We start from the raw sequence: 20,313 nt of genomic DNA on the forward strand, positions 1-20,313 counted from the left end.
TCTGTAACTCAAGTTCCAGATCTGATACCTCCTGGCCTGCGGGTACCAGGCATGTGCACAGGGCCCATTCCATGCGGACAAGGAAACCCAAAACCCCAAAAACACATATGCACATAAAATAGGTAAATGTGCCAGGGAGGTGGCTCAACTGTGAAGAGCACCAGCCGTTCTTCCAGAGGTCCTGAGTTCAATTCCCAGCTACCACATGGTGGCTCACAACTATGTATAATGTTATCCAATGCCCTCTTCTGGCCTGCAGGCTTTCATATAGATACAAACTTCATATACAATTAATTTAAAAATAAAGCCGGGCGTGGTAACACACACCTTTAATCCCAGCACTTGGGAGGCAGAGGCAGGTGGATCTATGAGTTTGAGGCCAGCCTGGTCTACAGAGTGAGTTCCAGGACAGCCAGGGCTACACAGAGAAACCCTGTCTCAAACAAACAAACAAACAAACAAAAAAACAGTAGAAAGACTGGGAGCATTGCTCAGTGGTAGAGCCCCTGCCTAGTAGGATATGGAGGTGTGGCTCAACTGAGCACAAAGTCCTGGGTTCAGTTACTTATACCAAGAGAAAAAAGGAAGGCGGGATGAAAGAGGCACAGAAGTTGTAGCTACACAGAGCTGGCAGCCACTGCTGTAGTCTTGAGAGCAAGCACACACAGGGACTAATACTTCATGTGTACTTATTTCATCAGGTATGAAGAGTGTAACTAAGCTTAAGATTTACTGTACGAACGAACGAATAGCTTATAGTTTAGAAGCCACTGTTTCAAGAGCTTGAGTTACAGATTGTGAGCTCTGTCCTGAATGACATGGGGTCTAGCCTGGCCCTGTGACCAGCCTCAGGTTGCTCTCTGGCTGGAAAGGGACCTGGAGCTAAGATCAGAACTAGACATTCCTTGCACCATTGTCCTAAGGCCAGGCACATGGCCAGCTCTCGATGCTGAGCACAGCCTCAGAACCCACTTTGCATTATTTTGAGAAAGGAGAGTTTTTCCTACTAACTGACTGAGAATTGGCAGTCCTTGAACCCACTCAAGTGCCAGCTTTGTAATGACTTCAGGGAGAGGCAGATATGTAGTATATCCCTTCCTGGTGGCCAGTGACAGTAAAAAGCAATTTAGGGGAAGTGGATCTTCTAGAGGGCTGTGGGCATAGAGGAGAGGAATCTGATGAAGCCATATCCACTGCCCTCCTGAGCATCTCCACGAGAAGAACATATATGTGTTCAAGAGTCCAAGTGTACTGTGCACACAGCAGTTCTCAAAAGTGCCAAGTCGACGGGCAGTGGTGGCGTACACCTTTGATCCCAGCACTTGGGAGGCAAAGGCAGGCAGATTTCTGAGTTTGAGGCCAGCCTGGTCTACAAAGTGAGTTCCAGGACAGCCAGGGCTATAAGGGAAACCCTGTCTCAAAAAAACAAAAACAAAAACAAAAACAAAACAAAACAAAACAAAACAAAAAAAAAGTGCCAAGTCTGGGGTGTGATGTGGTAGCACACACCTTTAATCCCAGCACTCAGGAGGCAGAGGCAGGCAGATCTCCGAGTATGGCTACAGAGAGAAACTTTGTGGGTGGGGGGAAGTGCCAAGACTAATTAATTGCCACCAGGCATGAGAACCTAACTTCAGCCCCCAGACTCATATTATAGAAGGAGAGAACTATTCTCTACAAGTTGTCCTCTGACCTCCATCCACAGAAGCACTGTGTCTCTAAAACTATTGATTCCTTTAATATTTTTAATATCTTTAATAAGATTTAACTGATTAATTTTCATAAGTATTGTATGGGCCAGATTGCTAACACCTGTCTGAAATTCCAGTACTTGGGGAATGGCGGGGGGGTGGGGGGTGGCGGCGGCAGGAGGATCAGGAGTCCAAGGGCAGTCCAGGGATGGGTGAGACCTTATATTAGGCAATTTCTTGTTGCTGCTACCAAAATATTTGCTAACAAGCAGCGTTGTTGTTGGTGACTGGAGAGACGGCCAGGTGCTTCACAGTACTCCTGGTTTTTGGAGAAGGCTTAGGTTGAGTTCCCAGCACTTGCAGGGCAGCTGATAACATCCGCTCCAGGGGAACTGATGTCTTCTTCTGGCTTTTCTGTGCACTAGACACACATGGTGCCCAGACAAACCTACAGTGGACAAAACATGGAGATACAAAAAATGAATTTTGCCGGGCATGGTGGCACACGCCTTTAATCCCAGCACTCGGGAGGCAGAGGCAGGCAGATTTCTGAGTTCGAGGCCAGCCTGGTCTACAAAGTGAGTTCCAGGACAGCCAGGGCTACACAGAGAAACCCTGTCTCAAAAAAAAAAGAGAGAGAGAGAGAGAAAGAAAGAAAGAGAGAGAGGCAGAGAGAGAGAGAAAGAAAGAAAGAAAAGAAAGGAAGGAAGGAAGGAAGGAAGGAAGGAAGGAAGGAAGGAAGGAAGAGTTTTAGCCTGAGCTGTAAGATAGCGAGGGTAAAGTCTTTTCCCCTGCCTTCCACTGGCTCATTTACATTTTGCTTGGTGCCTTGGTGACTGTGCAGGTATGCCTGCTTTGAGACAGGATTTTCTCATGGAGCTCTGGCGATCTGCCCTCATCATCAATCTTGGTTACAGGCACAGGCAGCCACACCCAGCCTTTCACATGGGATCCAGGGATTCAAACTCAGGCTTGAGTTTTACCCACACAGAGCCAACTTCCTGGTCTTATTCATGTTTTATGGGGCAACCATAAAACCCATGGCAGGCAAGTGCTAAGTCACTAAGCTATACCCCAACTCTCCCTTCAGCATTTTAAGTAGTTTTACAGACGCTTGCCCTCTCTTTTTTGCTTTTGAGACAAGTTTCGATTAGCCCAAGATGGCCTTGAACACCCAATCCCCAATCTTCCTGCTTCCCCTCCTCAGCATTGGCAATGGATCCCAGGGCTTTGTGCATGCCAGCCACACGCCAGCCTCTCAACTCGCCATTAAGGGTCAAGCCCATCCTGTTGACTGGAGGAGGCAGCCCTGGACATTTGATTGCTTGTCTGGCTGCTCACAGCTCTAGCAGCACAAGAGCAGAAAGATCAGGCTAGAAGCAGGGAATAGGGACCCCTCAGAGCACCCTGCCCAGAAACACAGCGCATCCACCAGCCACACTTTTACAGTGCCAAAGACAGTGCCACCAAGGAGCAAACGTCCACAGACAGAAACCTGTGGAGAATCCATTCAAACCAATACATGTGCATGCATGTGTGTGCGCATGCTCACTACACACATAGGGGCATATGTGCACACATACATACACACACATACATATATGTATACATGCATACCAACTTGGAACATGATTTCCCTCTGGAGCCCAGACTGGCTTCCGACTTACTATATCCACACTAACTTAGTCTTCCATTTTCGGTTTGTTTGTTTTCCAAAACAGGGTTTCTCGGTTTCTCTGTGTAGCCCTGGCTGTTCTGAAACTCACGCTGTAGACCAGGCTGGCCTCGAACTCAGAAATTCACCTGCCTCTGCCTCCCCGAGTGCTGGGATTAAAGGCGTGCGTCACCACGCCCGGCTAGGGTTTCTTGATATAGCCCCGGAACTCATTTTTTTTAAAAAGATTTATTATTATTATATCTAAGTACACTGTAGTTGTCTTCAGATGCACCAGAAGAGGGCGTCAGATCTCATTACAGATGGTTGTGAGCCACCATGTGGTTGCTGGGATTTGAACTCCGGACCTTCAGAAGAGCAGTCAGTGCTCTTACCCACTGAGCCATCTCTCCAGCCCCCTGGAACTCATTTTTTAGGCCAGGCTGGATTTATAGATTCATCTGCCTCTGCCTTCTAAGTGCTGGGATTAAAAGTGTGCTCCACCCTCCCTCAGTCCTCCATTTTCTGCCTGAGTCTGAGTACTAGGTTCATAGGTTTGAGCCAACACATTTGCCTCTTAGTTAGCTTTATAATTTGAATAATTTGTGGGTGGGCAGTAAAGTTCTGGTTATATAGCATGAAGCCTTGTGTACCATAGTTCAGACCTTGAGATCATTTCTCACAAGAGGTTATGAAGTTTTTAACACAGTGTATGTATACTTCATGTATATATTGGTGTGTATATGCATGTGTCTGTGTCTATATGTATATGTACCTATGTCTGTATATGTATGTATGTATCTTTGAGTGTGTGTGTGTGTGTGTGTGTGTGTGTGTGTGTGTGTAGGACAGAGAACAACTTGTGAAATTCAGGGTTTGTATTTTACCGCATGGGTCCTAGGGAACAAACTCCAGGAAGCTCCTGTACCCGCTGAGTCACCTTGCTCAACCTTTTCAATCTTTCAAACTTTTTGGGGGGCTGCAAAATTTCTTACTGTGTTTTCGATTCAATGTTTCTCACCTCCATTATATTACGTCTATTGCGTACATTTCCAGCTCTAGAATATTCATTTGGTTAATTTATACCATGTGTTGCTGATTCTGGGTATACCGGGAACCAATCCATTTACTATAGTTTTTTGTTTTTGTTTTTGTTTTTTCGAGACAGTGTACCTCTGTATAGCCCTGGCTGTCCTGGAACTCACTTTGTAGACCAGGCTGGCCTGGAATTCAGGAATCCGCCTGCCTCTGCCTCCGGGGTGCTGGGATTAAAGGTGTGCGTCACCACGCCCGGCTCAACTTTTTAAGTCTCATGTACCCTGGCTTACATTCAACTTGCTACTTAGTAGAGATCTGCCTACCTCTGCCCCTGCCCAGTCTACTTTTCCTTTGTTAAAGATTTGTTCTTATTCTACATGTATGTATGATTCCCCATATATGTGTGTATACCATATGTATGCTTGGGGCCTGCAGAAGATAGAAGATATTGGATCCCTTTGAGTTACAACTGGTTGTAACCCACCGTGTGGGTACTGGGAACTGAACCCCATCTCTCTAGTCACAAGATTGCCTTCTTTTCCCAGATCCAAACACTGAAGTAGAAAATTTCCCCCCTGCATCAAAGACGCAGGGATACTTATAGCAAGAAGCTATGCTGTACAAATCCAACAGGCTCCTAGAAAAATAAACCCAAGAGAAAAGGAAGCAGCTGCAGCCATCATGGCCTCTGCCCAAGGGATGCAGGAACTTAAGTGGGCCCACACCTTCCCATGAAGGGGCTCAGCACCTCTCCTCTCTACATGTCCCCATCCTGCCATGGCTGCTTTGGAGAAAGATGGACTTTTGCCTACAAGTTTATTTCCTCCTTAAAAATTATCCCAGTGTGTAGGGTGTGGTGTGGGGGGCAGTGTCAGGTGATTGTGGTGTATGTCTTTAATTCCAGCAGTAGGGAGGCTGAGGGGAAGGCAGATTTCTTGAGTTCGAGGCCAGCCTGAACAGATTTAATTCCAAGAAGGCTAGGGCTACACAGAGAAACACTGTCCCCAAAACACAAGGAACAAAACAAACAAAATATCACTGTGGCTGGAAAGATAGCTCAGCAGTTAAGAGTTCTTGTTGCTCTGGTGGAGGACCGGGGTTTGGATCCCAGCATCCACATGGTGTTTCACAAAGATATTTAACTCCAAGGTCCAGAGGAACCAGTGCCCTGTCCTGGCCTCTGTGGGCACCAGGCAAAATGTAGTACATATAAACACATACATGCAGGCATAACTACTACACACAAAAAATTAAAATATATATTCACCTAAGTGGGGCCAGTGGGATGGCTCAGTGGGTAAAGGTGATCCCTGTAACCCACATAGGACTCCTTTGAATCCTTTGACCGACCCCCACCTGGCATAGGGACCCCAACTCAGCAGCTTAGCAGCACATAACTTTTAGCTGTTGGGCTATGTTGTTGGCCCTAACATATATTCTTTTACTTGTTTGGTTTTATGAGACAGGGTTTCTCTGTGTAACAGTTGTCCAAGTTGTCCTGGAACTCACTCTATAGACCAGGCTGGCCTCAAATTCAGACATCCGCTTGCCTCTGCCTCCTGAGTGCGCCAACACCGACTGACTTTTCAACATATTATTCTTAAACACAAGCTGTGTAAAGGAGGTTTAAAAAAACCTCACTTGTCCATGGTGGACATACATCTACATAGCTGAGTCTGGGTGGAACTTGGCCATCTGGAAAGCTTCCCTCTCAAGACTTATGAGGGTGACCTCGGGGCGGGGGAAAGTGGATACAGCCAACACATCCAAAAAGCATCTCACGTTTCTCTCCAAAATCCTGAGTTCAGCCATGAGGGCAGCTGCTAGGATTATGAGTCTAACAGGCTGCCAGGCTGCCTGATGCGCTGAGGGTTTTTTTCCCTTGTTTATTCTTTGAGATGAGTTCTCACTGTTTAGCTCATGCTGATTTTGAACTTGAGATCCTCCTGGCCCAACAACAGTTGGGAATATAGGCATACACTGCTAGCACACTGAGCGTCAGCAGAGAAGCCTTTGAAGATAGCAGAGAGAGCTGTGGAATGACCGAGACAGTAGACTGTTTAGGCCAAGCACTCTCCATCTGACTTGACTCCCAGAACACCCAACGTGGAAGAATTTCCACCCATCCTTGCTACTAGGTATGGCCCAGATGAAGGCGGGTGGGTCTTCCCATGTCAAATGTGTTAAGAACCCTCACAGGTGTAACCCAGGTGATTGGGTTTCAGTTAATTCCAGATGTAGTCAAGTTGAGAGTCAAGACTAGACACATAATCTTATCTTCTTATGTTTAATTTTCAAATGAAAATAATAACCGGTCATAACTATGAAAGTCTAACATAAGTATCCCCAGAGCAACTGCAGAAGCATTATGTTACTGGTTTTGCTTGTTTTTGATACAGGGTCTGACCGTGTAGCCCTGGCCGTCCCTGAACTCTCACAATGTAGACTAGGTTGACCTCAAACGCAGACGTCCACCTGCTTCTGCCTCCAGAGTGGTCGGATTTAAGGTGTGGATCACCTTGTCAGCAGCACCCTAAACCCTAAGTCTGCTCTCTGACCTCAGCATGAGAAGTGCAGTGTGTGAACTTACACACTTAACACCCATACTTGAAGAAATGCATTCAATTTTTTTTTTTTTTTTTTTTTTGGTTTTTCGACACAGGGTTTCTCTGTGTAGCCCTGGCTGTCCTGGAACTCACTTTGTAGACCAGGCTGGCCTCGAACTCAGAAATCCACCTGCCTCTGCCTCCTGAGTGCTGGGATTAAAGGCGTGCGCCACTACGCCCGGCTGGCATTCAACTTTTTTTAAAAAGTAGGTAAGACTGAGCACAGAAGTGAGTTACTGCTTTATGAATGTTGGTTTGAGACAAGGTCTATGTAGTCCTAGCTGTCCTGGATTTCCTGTCCTGCCTCCCCTTCCTGCATGCTGGGAGGACAGGCAGGGGATAGCCTGCCCAGCTGTGTTTGTCTTTTGTGCAGCCCACTCTCCAGCACGCTTTGAGAAGGGTGGACTGGAGGTACTGTGCCTCTGGGCAGCCCACCCCCATGCCCTGCTCTCTTGACTCCTATGCCTCTGAGGATAAGTTCTGTCCCCACAGAGCTGCATACCTTGCAGAGGTTCTAGAAGCCATTACTTTACTGGCTTTCCCAGACACGTAGGGATCTTCCTATCTGTAGGGTACTTGTAATCTGGACTGGCAGCGGCCAGATTCCTCAGAGGCCCTCTGGGTGACTCAGCCTGTGACCTAGAGGCACCAGATGGAAAGCTTGTTTTACGTAGGTTAGGAGTGTCTGCTCCCCCTTGTGACCAAGACTTCACACTGCAACCAGAAAGGTGATTTCTTTGGCCTTTCATACCCGAGAGATCCACAGGGCTGCTGATCCCAGTGCTACAGCTGTGTTAATGACGCCCAGAAAGGGTTCCACTGCACCTGGGATGGATACGGGGACACACGGGTGAGAACTGTGTCTTGCACCAACTAGAGCACAGGGGGACTAATAACTGGAGCTGATGGTATTGCAGGGGAAGCCCTATCTTATAGCCATAGGATTCTGCTTTCCACCTCACCAACTTGCTGCACAGAAGGGGCTGGCTTTCAACTTGTGACCTTCCTGTCTCAGCCTCCTAGGTGCAGACAGGACAGGAGTGTGCCACCCACCATGGTTAAGCTGGGCGCTCTAGCTCACCCACGTGACTTCAGCCTGTTAGTACTGAGACCCTCAGCACACAGGCAGGAGCCTAAGCATCCATGTGTCCTGTCTGCAGTGCAACTGCTGTATTATCAAAAGGACAAAGGAAGCAAGGAGGCTGGGCTGGAGACAGTAGGAATCTTTTAAGCATAAGAGGGTGTGAGACTTTTCAGGTTTAAGGAAAATAGGACACCAGCTACCCACCCATGTTTCTAAAACAGAGGAGACAAGCAAGTTTAAGAGAAAGACACTTTATTATCATCCTTTATCCAGCAACCAAGGGGATCTACAAACTAGACAGGCTGCCCTCATACTCCTAGAAGGAAGACCAAACCAACTGCCCCCCAACCCACTCCTGTCAGGGGCCCGGGTGCCCAGTATAAGGAGCTGGGTAACAGTGCCCCACCCTAACTCTGGAATATGCCCTTTATTATATTTTGAGAAAGGTTCTTGGTACATTATGTAGACCAACTTGGCCCTGAAATTTACAGTAAATCCTGCCCCGGCATCCCAACATCTAGGATTACAAGCCTGCATAATGGCCCCTAGCATTAAATCTACTTTTTAGAAATAAACTGTTTGGGCTGAAAAGATGGTTCAACCATTAAAGGTAAGGTGCATAGGCTCACAACCAAAAGACATGACAACTGGGTGACAGTCTCTCCCTTCCAACACCCAGGCTCCAGCCTGAGGAAGGGTCAACAACAGAGGTCTATTCTCAGTTCTCCAGGCAGCACTGGGCCTCGGATCCCCTCTGCTGACTATAGAGGGAAGTTAAGTCCAAACCGTGACAAGACACTCTGACATCATGAAGTATGATGCTCTCTCTCACTAGGCACTGCCAGTCCCCAGTGACAGCCCAAGGGAGCAATGCCAGAGGTGCCACGTGATTATCATATTTGGGACCCCGCAGTTCCCTGATAGCTTCGAAGACAAAGGCAGGATGAAGTCTGGCCTGCTTGCTCTAGAAAAATGATCCGGAGAGAGGGCAGGTGACTCGGTGGCCTTGTACACACCTCAGCTCACTGGGGACCAAGGCACTCCACAATTCCACTCCCCTTCATGCCGTCGAAGAAGAAGAAGTTGTTGTGAGGAGGGTCCCTTTGAGACAGGGCCTGGAGAGAGGAGAAGAGGGCTCAGCTTCAGAGTAGAGACAGAAGACCACCACATTGACGGGCCTTCTAACGTGGGCCAGGGAAAAACTACAATGAAAATGACAAAGGAAGGGCCAAGAGCCCTCTGGGTAAAAGCTTCTGCTTAGGATGGGAGGTGGCGACATAGCTCTAATCCTAGGACTTGGGAGGCAGAGGCAGGTGGATCGATGTTGAGTTCCAGGCCAGCTTAGCCTAGAGAAAAACTATGTCTAGAAAAACACCATTTATAACAAACAAACACACACACAAACAAACAAACAGAGAAAAAAGCAAGAGGCCTAACACAATCATGACCAAGCTTAAACAGAGGCTTTTCCCTAGCTTCAGAGTTAAATATTCGAGTTTAGTCCCTGGAATGGCATTCACATCTCAGGAAGTACAAGGCCAGCAGAGTGCAGGTGGGCTACACAAACAGTAGGACTTTGTCACAAACCAACCAACCAACCAACCAACCAACCAACCAACCATGTATAACGGTTTAGTGCTCCTCAACTGTGGCTGGCCCACCTAAGCTCCAGGGGTCACCAGCATGTGCAGAACTCCTCTGCCATCCCTTCCTTGTCCCTCCCAGGATACATCTCTCAGTAACAGGAGCTGTTGTCATCAATGGGAAGGAGCATTATCTAATGGTGCCATAGAGACAACACTCCCAGAGCCTCCAAGCCAAAGGGGACATGACCCATATCTATATCCTTCATGGCTCTGCTGACTAGGCTGGTCTGGTCTCCTGGGCTCCCTGGCTCCAGCCTCCTGAACAGCTGCAACTGAAGGTGCTGGCTCAACTTGAGTTTTTTGGTTTTGGCCCTTTTTTTTTTTTTGAGACAGGGTTTCTCTGTGTAGCCCTGGCTGTCCTGGAACTCACTTTGTAGACCAGGCTGCCCTCAAACTCAGAAATCCGCCTGCCTCTGCCTCCCAAGTGTTGGGATTCATGCGCCACCACTGCTGGGCTCAACTTGAGTTTTAATATGAGGTCTGCTATGGCTGCTGTTTTCACTCTTCCCTCTACCACCATGGACAGAAACTCATGGGCCACAGGGATGGCTGAAGCCTATAAAGCCTGCCAGACAGTGAGCGACTAGAAGGATACAAAGGAGGGAGGGAGGAGGAAAACCTGATCTGCGGGACTTTCACACTCTCCCTCGAACTGCTCCCAAGTACTTTTAATAGGTGCTCAGAGCGAGGGCCTCAGATGCAGGCCTTCCTGCCAGCTGGCTGTAGTGTGCTAAGCAGAGGGAGTGGAGGGATGAAGGGACAGGGCAGAGGGTGAACATGGGGCAAAAGGTAAAGTGATTCTCAAGCAAGTTGGGGTACGAGATTCCAAACACACCCAGCAACCAAGAATGTAGAGTGCTCTGGCTGTCTGGGGTAAACAGAAACAAGATGCTGAGCAACAGCTGTACCCAGCAGGCAGGAAGGAGGGGGCAGCATTAAGACAGGGATGTGTAGAGAAGCCACCATCAACAATGGTTCCAGGCCACCTGCCCCAGCCTCCACTCTCCAACCTCACCTCCCCCCAGGGCAAACAGTGCCATGCGAGTCTCTGGAGTGGTGCTATTAGGGCAACATCTGCAGAGCCTCTAGGTTCTCCTGTTTCTCCAGCCCTTGCTGTCTAGAGTGTAGAAGTGGGGAGACTTGGGCAAATGAGTTTAGACCAGAGAGCAAATCAGCAAAGGAGACAAAAAGATGGTAAAGCTACAGGATTCAAGGAGACCCCAAGTCAAAGCAGCAAGAACCAGTATCTCCACACACTGCCCTCCTCAGTCTGAACGTGAAGAGACGTGGAAGTCAGCCAGCCAGCCATGTCTCTGTCCACAAGAGACATGACTACAGACACTTCTGCAGAAGAGCTGTCGTGTGGCTCATGTTTGCATTCCCAGCACTCAGGAGGCCAAGAGTCAGCCTGAGTTGTCGAATAAGATCCTATCTCAAAAGACAAAAACAAAACAAAACAAAACAAAAACCAAACAAAATTAAAGTTTCTGAATTTAGGAGCCTTGGGCATGCTAAACAAACACTAGCACTGAGCTACACCCTAGCCCTGCATAAGACAAACTTAAGAAAGTTGGGCAAATATTTAAGTCTCCAAAGGAAATAAAATCTACTTCAAAGTTTGCCATAGTTTTAGCAAACCAGGGGACGGGGCGGGGAAGGAAAAAAAAAGTTTTAGTAAACCAAATATTCTAGAAGAGTTACATAGTTCCTAGACCTAGTCTTCTTTTAAGTCGTTAACTGTCATAACAGGAGGTCACAGGTCACTGTAGAGCCACTCATGTGGCTGCTGGTAGATCACGCGTCCTATAGACACTGAACTTAACCCTCCTCTACACATACTCACAGCATGCAGAATAAACAGGGTGCCCTGACACCACTCTGACGGATGTCGGTTAGGGTCATAGCTGTTGGATCTCTTTTCTATGTTTTCCTCTTAGATGGAAACCTGCTCACACGACTGGTAGAGCAGACAAAGTGGCAACTATAGGCAGCATCCAAGACCACTAGCTGGCTGGCCCATGATGGCCTGAGTACAGGGCCAGGGCATGCAAGGTTGAGGGGCTAGAGAGCAAGCAGGTCTGCCACCCCTTGGCTCTGTGAGTGTGCGGGCAGGGCCTTGAGGTCAGCCGTCAGCTCCACATGATGACTTTACCTTCACAATTTCCTGTGCCAAGATCCCTCCAACCACAGCACATACTGGGGCCATCTCAGAGAAGCAGTACCTAGAAGACAAACAAGAAAAACATAGCACCAGGGCACAGGAAGGTAGAGGGGTGGGGACCAGCCAGGGGCTGTCCTGGATAAAAGTCCTAGTCAGAGCCCAGTGCTAGAGCTGGTATCCAGGCGTGAAAATTAAATTTGACCCCAGGGGCTCTTAAGTGGGTGGGGAAGACCTTTAACTTTGCAAAGCATGAATTCCTTCACATGATTCTTTTTCTTTTTTTTAAGTTCAAGGAAACACTATATCTGTGCTTCCTAAAAATAAGGTCCTACAAACACCAGATGTGTGAGTGGCCCCAGCACATTCTCGCAATTCTCCTCTCGGCACACGGGCAGTGGGTTCTTCTGTATGCTATTCCCAGAACCATGGGCGAGCAGGCTGTGTTACGTGCTAGAATAAATAAAGTAAACATGGGTACAGCACAAAGTCTGCACGACCCTCATCGGCTAGAGTGCTCAGAGGAAAATCTCAGGAGAGCCCAACTGGCCTCCTCCAATCACCCTCCTGGGGTCCAAAACACAGAAGGAGCACTTTAGAGGAGCAAAGTGGGACATCAGGCCGCCATGATCCTCTCACACAGGCACATATGCCTTTTAGACATCTTTATTATTTTTTATTAATTAATTTTTTTACACTCCATATTTTATCCTCCCACCCCGATCCATCCTTGTCTTCTAGACATTTTTAAAGGTGTGTCACCTATACACATAATAACATAAACCCAATTACCAACATCTATTTTTTGATCTGGTAAACCAATGGTTGCTGTTTAAACTGTTTTTGTGGAACCACACATCAACCATCCATCTTGGTACTGAGCTTCGAATGTCTCTTAAAATGACACGTGTATGTCAATGCTAAAATACACTGCAGACAGGACTGCTGCATTTTAGACATGGCACATAGAACATAACAAAGTAAACCCCAATGACCAGGTGTGGTATCACTGTTCCTTCTATCACAAAACCAAAGAGAAAATAGAGTATGCAGTTCAAGCTGGTGCTGTCCTGAGTCCTCCTCCTTCAGCCTCTGGAGGGCTAGAGATACAAAGTGAGGACCATTCCCACTGCTAGCTTGTGTTGCTTGTTTTGTGTTTTGCCGGGGGAACTTAAGGTGCTCTACCACCCTGTCACATTTTATTGGCCCTCTTTTTACTTTTTGAGACAGGATCTCACTAAGGTGTTCAACTTGACCTTATAATCTTTCTGCCTTTACCTCCTGAGCAGCTTACATCACAGGATGCACTGCCACATCCAGCTATTTAACCAAACCAACCAACCAAACAACCAACCAACCAAAAGCTACTCACACACCCACATCCTACATGTTAACATTCCATAGTACTTTGGTTTTTTTTTGCCTCCTTAAAAAGTTTGAGGCTAGCCAGGCGTGGTGGCGCACGCCTTTAATCCCAGCACTCGGGAGGCAGAGGCAGGCGGATTTCTGAGTTTGCAGCCCACCTGGTCCACCAGGACAGCCAGGGCTGCACGAGGAGTAAACATTCAGACCCGAGTTTCATCCCGAGCACCCACATGAAAGCTAGGCATGCTGGAGAGAAGATGACATGCAGCGTTTCCTGACCAGCTAGTCTAGCCGATCAGCAAGACACACAGTCAGTTAGAGACGCTGTTTTAGAAACGACAGAGGAAGGCCAACCAACTCAACCTCTGCTCTCTCCACCCATGTGAAACCACACGTACGGGCATCCACAATCAACACACAAACATGTCAGCTGCAGCTGCGGCTCAGTGGTATAGCACATATTTAGTGTGTCTGAGTGTAGTAGGTTGGTTTGATGCTGCTTGTATTCTAATGTTAAACACTGGCTCTCAAAACATGGTTGCCTGCAATGTTAGAATCTCATGCATACCAAGTGATGCTAAGGAACCCTTGCTCCCCCATTTAACTGGTCAATAAAAGGCTAGAGTCTGTGATCGGGCAGCGGAGGGAAAAAGGTGGGACTTGAGGATTGAGTTGCAGGTAGAGGGAGAAAAAGAAAGGAGGCCACATGAGAGGATATAGACCATGAGCATGTGACCAAAAGAAACAAGTAACAAGGGACTTTATAGCTGGGGAAAATAACTTACAATAGCTCTAAATCTGCCCAATCTAGGCTTACAACTTGTAAATAAAATACCTAGATTGTGTGTGTTTGATAGGGGCTTGCTAGAATTATAAATTCACTTTGCATTTGAGCCTTTTAAGTCAGTCTTCGGAACAAACCAACCAAAACCAAAGCAAAACAAAAAATAAATCCAAAATAACAAAAGCAAAGACAACAACAAAAACCTCAGAAAGTTCACTAAAGATAATGTACAGGCTGGCTTTATGTGTCAACTTGACACAAGCTGGAGTTATCACAGAGAAAGGAGCCTCCCTTGAGGAAATGCCTCCATGAGACCCAGCTGTAAGGCATTTTCTCACCTAGTGATCAAAGAGAGGACTCAGCCCATTGTGGGTGGTGCCATTTCTGTGCTGGTAGTCTTGGGTTCTGTAAGAAAGCAAACCGAGCAAGCCAGGGGAAGCAAGCCAGTAAGTAACATCCCTCCATGGCCTCTGCATCAGCTCCTGCTTCCTACCCTGTGTGAGTTCCAGCACTGACTTCCTTTTGTGATGAACAGCAATGTGAATGTGTAAGCCGAATAAAACCCTTTCCTCCCCACCTTGCTTCTTGGTCATGATGTTTGTGCAGGAATACAAACCCTGACTAAGAAAGATAGCACTGGTAGTAAGAGGTTGAAATGGTCTCTCTAGAGTCCTGGTTAGCCTTGAACTCATGGCAATGCTTGTCCCTCTGCTTCAAGTGATGAGATAGGTATATAGGTATATAGGTGTGTAAATACATATGCTGAGATGTCAGATACCAAGGACAAGTGCTACATGATTCCACTTACACGAGGGATTCAGAATGCAGCACACTAGAGACACCAGGAGCTGGAAGGAACAGAATAGGGAGTCAATTGTGATGTTTGTGCAGCAGCAAAAAGAAAAATGAATGCCTAGGTGTGGCATATTTAAAGAAAGATTCAAAGCACTTACTAACCGTGCTAGATGGTTAAAATGGGGCTAAGAGCACTTGTTGCTGTAGAGGACCTAGGTTCAATTCCCAATACCACAAAATGGTTTACCTGTTATGAGTTCCAGGGCATCTGACACCCTCTCCGGGCCTGTGTGCTCCTGCATGCATGTGGCATAAACATATACACATAGCCAAAGCATACATACACACTAAGTATAAGTAAATAACACACACACACACACACACACACACACACACACACACACACACACACACACACACAAAGAAAGTCTAATTCAAAACAAAGGTTATCGTGAGGCCCAGGGAAATGACTCAGTGGGCTATCCTGAGTTCCAGCCCAGGAGCCTGGGTAAAGGTGCAAGGAGGAAACCGACCCTGCAGGTGTCCTCTGACCTCCACAGCATCACAAACTAACACATCTGAAATCAAGTGTTACAATGGTTAAGCCAGGAGGATGTTATTACCACTTTTCCTTACTCACTTCTATCTCTATTGTATGTGTGAGCAGACTGCAGCAGAGCGGAGGTCAGGCGACAACTTGCAGGATGCTGTGCTTTGGCCTTAGGTTGACAGGACTAGTGGCAGCGACCTTCCCAGCCCCTAAGATGGGTACTTTTGTCATTAAAGTTTACTATAAATTTGTTTTGAGATAGGATCTCATTTAACTCCGGCTAGCTGTAAGTACACTATATAGTAGAGCACTGTATAATATAGGCTGTACTCTTGATCCCTCTCAACTGCTAATTTTAAAAATGTAATATAAATCATTTTACACATTATGAAGGCTGAAACAGTAAACACACCCTAACTCAGTGAAAATTAAGTTAATAACTACACATCCAGGTGGTGCAATGCCTTGACATACAAGTCACATGGTTCTGTCTGGTATAGAGCATATGGTTAGGCTGCACAGAGGCAACTGAACAATGTCCACTGTGATATTTAGACAATAGAAATACAAATATATATAAATATATATCTATCTGTCCATCCACCCACCCACCCGTCCACCTGCCTGCTTACCCGCCCATCCATCCACCCATCCACCCATCCACCCATCCATCCATCCATCCCTGTGAGCCCAGACCCAAAGATGTTAGCAGTGGCTAAAACAGGTCATCTTTTCTCATCATTAGAAAAGCAATAAGGCTCTTTCTTCAAGGAGAGAGCACTCAGGACAAGGAGGTGAAAGCATAAAGCACAGGCTACCATCAGATGAAGATGGACAGAGGCTCAAGCACAACTGTGTCTGCTCAGCAGCAGCAGCAAGCAATTTGTAAGGGGTAGCTCAGCTGTGAGCTGGAGACGCATTTCCTCGCTTGCATCCCTATCTTACCCCAGGCCTGCCAGCAGACAGGCTTCAAGAGGCCTCTGAACACCTCTTACTTAGAAGGCAATTGGAGAAGCAGCTGAGAACACAGAACCTAGACCAGGGATGTAAGGGATGTAGTTTCCACAGGAGGGAGGTAGGGAAGAGAAGAGCCAGCCAGTAGCTCATTAGGCCATGTGTGGGCTGTTACTTCTGGGAAGTAAGGCCTTTAACTGTTGCCTGGGGAAGATAGAACTAGTCCGTTCATCACCTTAAGTGTCCAAATTGGTCACTTAGCTGCATGTTCACGGCCCAGCATCACACTTGCCACTCTCTGGGTGGGCCTGTTGGAGGGAACCTCGTCGTCAGGTTTTACCCGCAGTAAGAGCTGAGTGCCGAGTCTGCGATGCTGCCAGCCCGGATCTTATACTGCCACCCTAGCCAAAGTACCTCAATGACTGCTTCCTAGCTGTGGAGTACAGCCTTTTAAGTTCATGCCTCCACAGAGAGTCAAAGACCAAGATGAATGATGCTGTCTAGGGGGCCTCAGGAGCCCAGGAAGAAAGAAGGTACTAGAAGGACCTCTCTGGCCAACTGTATTGCTGAAAAGAACCAGAAAGCAGTATGGGCTGCTGCAGTGAGATAGGAGGCAGCAGCACTAGAGTGACCAACAAAACCCTTGGGCAGAGACAGGTACTGTGGTGCACGCCTGTCATTTAAGCACCCACAAAGCCACATCTCAAAAGAGGGTCGCAATGATAACAAAACATGACTGGGTCTCGATGGATCTGGTGCTTCATTTAACCAACGGGGACATCTGCAATCAAGAGACTCTGGTGACAGAAGAAGCTGAGCAAAGACCTCTGTGCATGGACTCTCCTGGCATGAGACTACTGACTTCCTTTCTCTGACCTTCTGTCTGTCCCCTCACCTATCAACTATATTGCAGGTCATAAGCAAGACTAAGACAGATCATGAGCCTGAGCAACTGCCCACTGCCTGTTGCAGAAATTGCAACAAATAAGCCATGCTTGCCATTCCCTTGGGCTAAAGCCTGAAAGTTCAGCGATATGGCAAACTAAGTGTGCCCAAGATGGCAGAGCTGCTTAGAAGGAGCTCGGGGCTACTTGTCTAAATACCTCAAACCTGACAGTGTGAGGGAAAGAGACTGCCATAGCTAGAGCTTCCCAGAGCTTGGGGATTGGATCTAAGGTCTCAGCTGATAAAGGTACAAACAGGTGCCCAATGGTAGTGACCTTTCCCCCCGGCAACTCCCTCCTTACTCATTCATCCCACAGCTGACAGTACATGACACAAGGAGACACACTGAAGCATTTCATAGCTAAGGCTGAACACAAGGCCAGCACGCAGGGGACGGTGCAAAGTGCTACATACTGGGATCCTCCACCCTACGACAGACAAGGCAATCAGGCGTTAACACAGAACAGAAAGGCCCAACATCACCAGACCACACGGCACCTTAAATTTTAAACCACATGAAAACCCAAACCTACAAGTCTTCGCTTCTCTTGGAATGCTGGTTAAAGCACCGGCAGGAGGTGGTTTAAGCAGCTGGCAAATGTGGCACAGGAGTCCCCTTTGAGACTCTGGTCTCCACAAAGACAAACACCCAAAACAGATGTCTGTCTGTTCAGATGCCAACCTGACAAAGTCATCGGGAAGCAGGTCAGGACTGATGCCCAGGGAGTCAAACACGTCATTCCGTATCTGCAGCAGCAGCTCCGCATCCTCCTTGTAGCTCTCAGAAGTCGGATCTCTCCCTTTATCTGTGCGGAATTTCAGCAGCACTGGGAAAGGGGAAAGAGAGATTAGAGAGACCTTCTTGTAATGATCACTTCAAACTCTCAAGTAGAAAACCCCAAACATCTTCTCTCTTGTGTTCACCTATAGGAAGTAATACATTAATCAAAATGTAGGCCAGGTGAAAGGCAATACACTTTCATCTATCCAACAAATGTGTTCAGAAAGCAATGAGAGAGAGAGAGAGAGAGAGAGAGAGAGAGAGAGAGAGAGAGAGAGAGAGAGAGAATGTGTGAGTGAGTGTGCGGGGCAGTGGTGGCTCACACTTTTAATCCCAGCACTTGGGAGGCAGAGGCAGGTGGATTTCTGAGTTCAAGGCCAGCCTGGTCTACAGAGTGAGTTCCAGGACAGCCAGGGCTACACAGAGAAACCCTGTCTCGAAAAATCAAAAAGAAAAAAAAAAGCTAGTTAGTTTTCTGAACTCCTGAACCATCTCTCTAGCCCCAGGTTGTCTGTGTGTTATTAAAACCCATACTGTTATCTTGAGATTGACAAACAGCTTGGCAGATGAGCATCCAAGACTGAGTCCCAGTCTCCCGTTAGCACAAACTTTACCGACCAGCACTGAAGCGCTGATGGGTGCAGGCAGACTTAGGTTTGGAAGTGCACTAGTGAGTGGGACTTGATTTCTGCATCCGTGAAGCTTATGGCTAGGGCTACATTAGTCAATGGAACTCCACTGAAGTTTAGGCAGAGTTTGGAAATGGGTTGCAAGTTTTCCAAGAAAATCACAAACCACTACAAGAGAAAAGTCTGATTTCTGGGATATCTCTGCTGAACAAAATGTCAAGTCTCTATTTCTCTGGCAACTGTTACCTGCCTAGTGTAGGGTCTGTGTATGGAAAGCATTAAAAAAAAAAAAAAAAAAAAAGAAAGAAAGAAACCAAACAAAAATCTTTGGAACAACTGCTTGTTCGTGGTACTGTCTGCAGTCTGGCATGCCAGCCTCTCCAAGGGAGCTGGAAAGCAGAGCCATTTGAGGTTGCTCTAAGCTCTTAAGAAAGTTTTGAGAAAACTTTCATTGGTCCCCTTAGTGCTGTCTGGACACTTAACATGCAGAGAACAGCCGCCACATACTGCCATCTTGTGAGCTTGGCTTCTAACTGCACATCAGATGTGCAGTGAATGACAGTACCTGTGATGGTTTGGAGGTGTGACCTGGTTGGAGTAGGTGTGTCACTGGGGGTGTGGGCTTAAGATCCTCACCCTAGTTGCCTGGAAGTCAGTCTTCCACTAGCAGCCTTTGGGTGAAGCCATAGAACTCTCAGCTCCTCCTGCACCATGCCTGCCTGGATACTGCCATGCTCCCATCTTGATGATAATGGACTGAACCTCTGAACCTGTAAGCCAGGCCCAATTAAATGTTTTTTATAAGACTTGCCTTGGTCCTGGTGTCTGTTCACAGCAGTAAAACCCTAACTAATACAGCACCCAAGCTGGCAACTGGGACTGGCTGGAGTGGAAGCCATTCTCTGTTGTGCCCCAACTAATGGCCCATGAAAACAGGGAGACCAAGACATCAGACAGTCTAGCAGAGCAGTTTCTCTGGTGGCCCATGTACAATGTCAGAGACTCTTGAGAAGACAAGCACTAACGCCCAGAGTGGGTCATGGGTGCTATTGACAGAGGATAGATGGGATGCCAAGTAGCCAGATGAGGCACAGTGACTCATGACAGCAAGAGGAAGCCAGCCTGCAAGCTCCTGGAGCAAGGAGAAGCAGCCACTACAGTGGTAGCCTGCACAATCCTGTCCATTCTGTTATTGGGAGTTAACTACTTTCACAAGTGACCAGCCTCCACTACTACTGTTATAAAATACAGGTCTGGAAACAAAGCCTAAACTGTGGTAGAACCTGCTCTGTGGGAGGAGCCATGCTGAACATGCTTCGTGTATGAGTACCCCATCACTATCTACTTTGAAAGGACTAAACACTCAGAGAGAGAGAGAGGACTGACTGAACTGCTCTGAGGAAAGGAGCAGGACTATAAATGTAGGCTTGCTTCTGGAATCCAAAAGTGGCAGAACCATTTAGGAACTTGGCATCTAAGGTGCCAAGTGGTCTGGCCCTTTGACGCAAATTTTTGCAAGGTGCATTTTCTAGATGGTCTTGAAGGCTCACAAAGATAACATCCACTGTAAGCTACTAGATCAGATGGGGAGCATAGGAAATCCTTGTTCATCTGGCTTCAGAGTAGTATCAGC

The 20,313-nt window shown here is 47.3% G+C and overlaps 1 protein-coding gene across 4 annotated transcripts in view; it reads right to left on the minus strand.

The window, feature by feature from the left end:
* Positions 1–1,494: 1,494 nt before the first annotated feature.
* The window catches only part of Sae1 (SUMO1 activating enzyme subunit 1), a 67,661-nt gene continuing 48,842 nt past the window's right edge, over positions 1,495–20,313 (minus strand). Inside the window, exons 7-10 of one of the 4 annotated variants that reach the window (NM_001285891.1) lie at positions 17,953–18,097; positions 11,872–11,941; positions 9,090–9,188; positions 1,495–2,139 (exon numbers count right to left, since the gene is read on the minus strand). In NM_001285891.1, the coding sequence (NP_001272820.1) occupies positions 9,096–9,188; positions 11,872–11,941; positions 17,953–18,097 (308 nt within the window). In that variant the 3' untranslated portion in view covers positions 1,495–2,139; positions 9,090–9,095. Of the gene's footprint in view, positions 2,140–8,308; positions 9,189–11,871; positions 11,942–17,952; positions 18,098–20,313 lie in introns of those variants that run through there. The other 3 variants (NM_001285892.1, NM_019748.3, XM_011250653.1) reach the window with 3 other exon arrangements.

Source organism: Mus musculus, chromosome 7, assembly GCF_000001635.26.
Source record: "Mus musculus strain C57BL/6J chromosome 7, GRCm38.p6 C57BL/6J".
Classification (NCBI taxonomy): domain Eukaryota; kingdom Metazoa; phylum Chordata; class Mammalia; order Rodentia; family Muridae; genus Mus; species Mus musculus.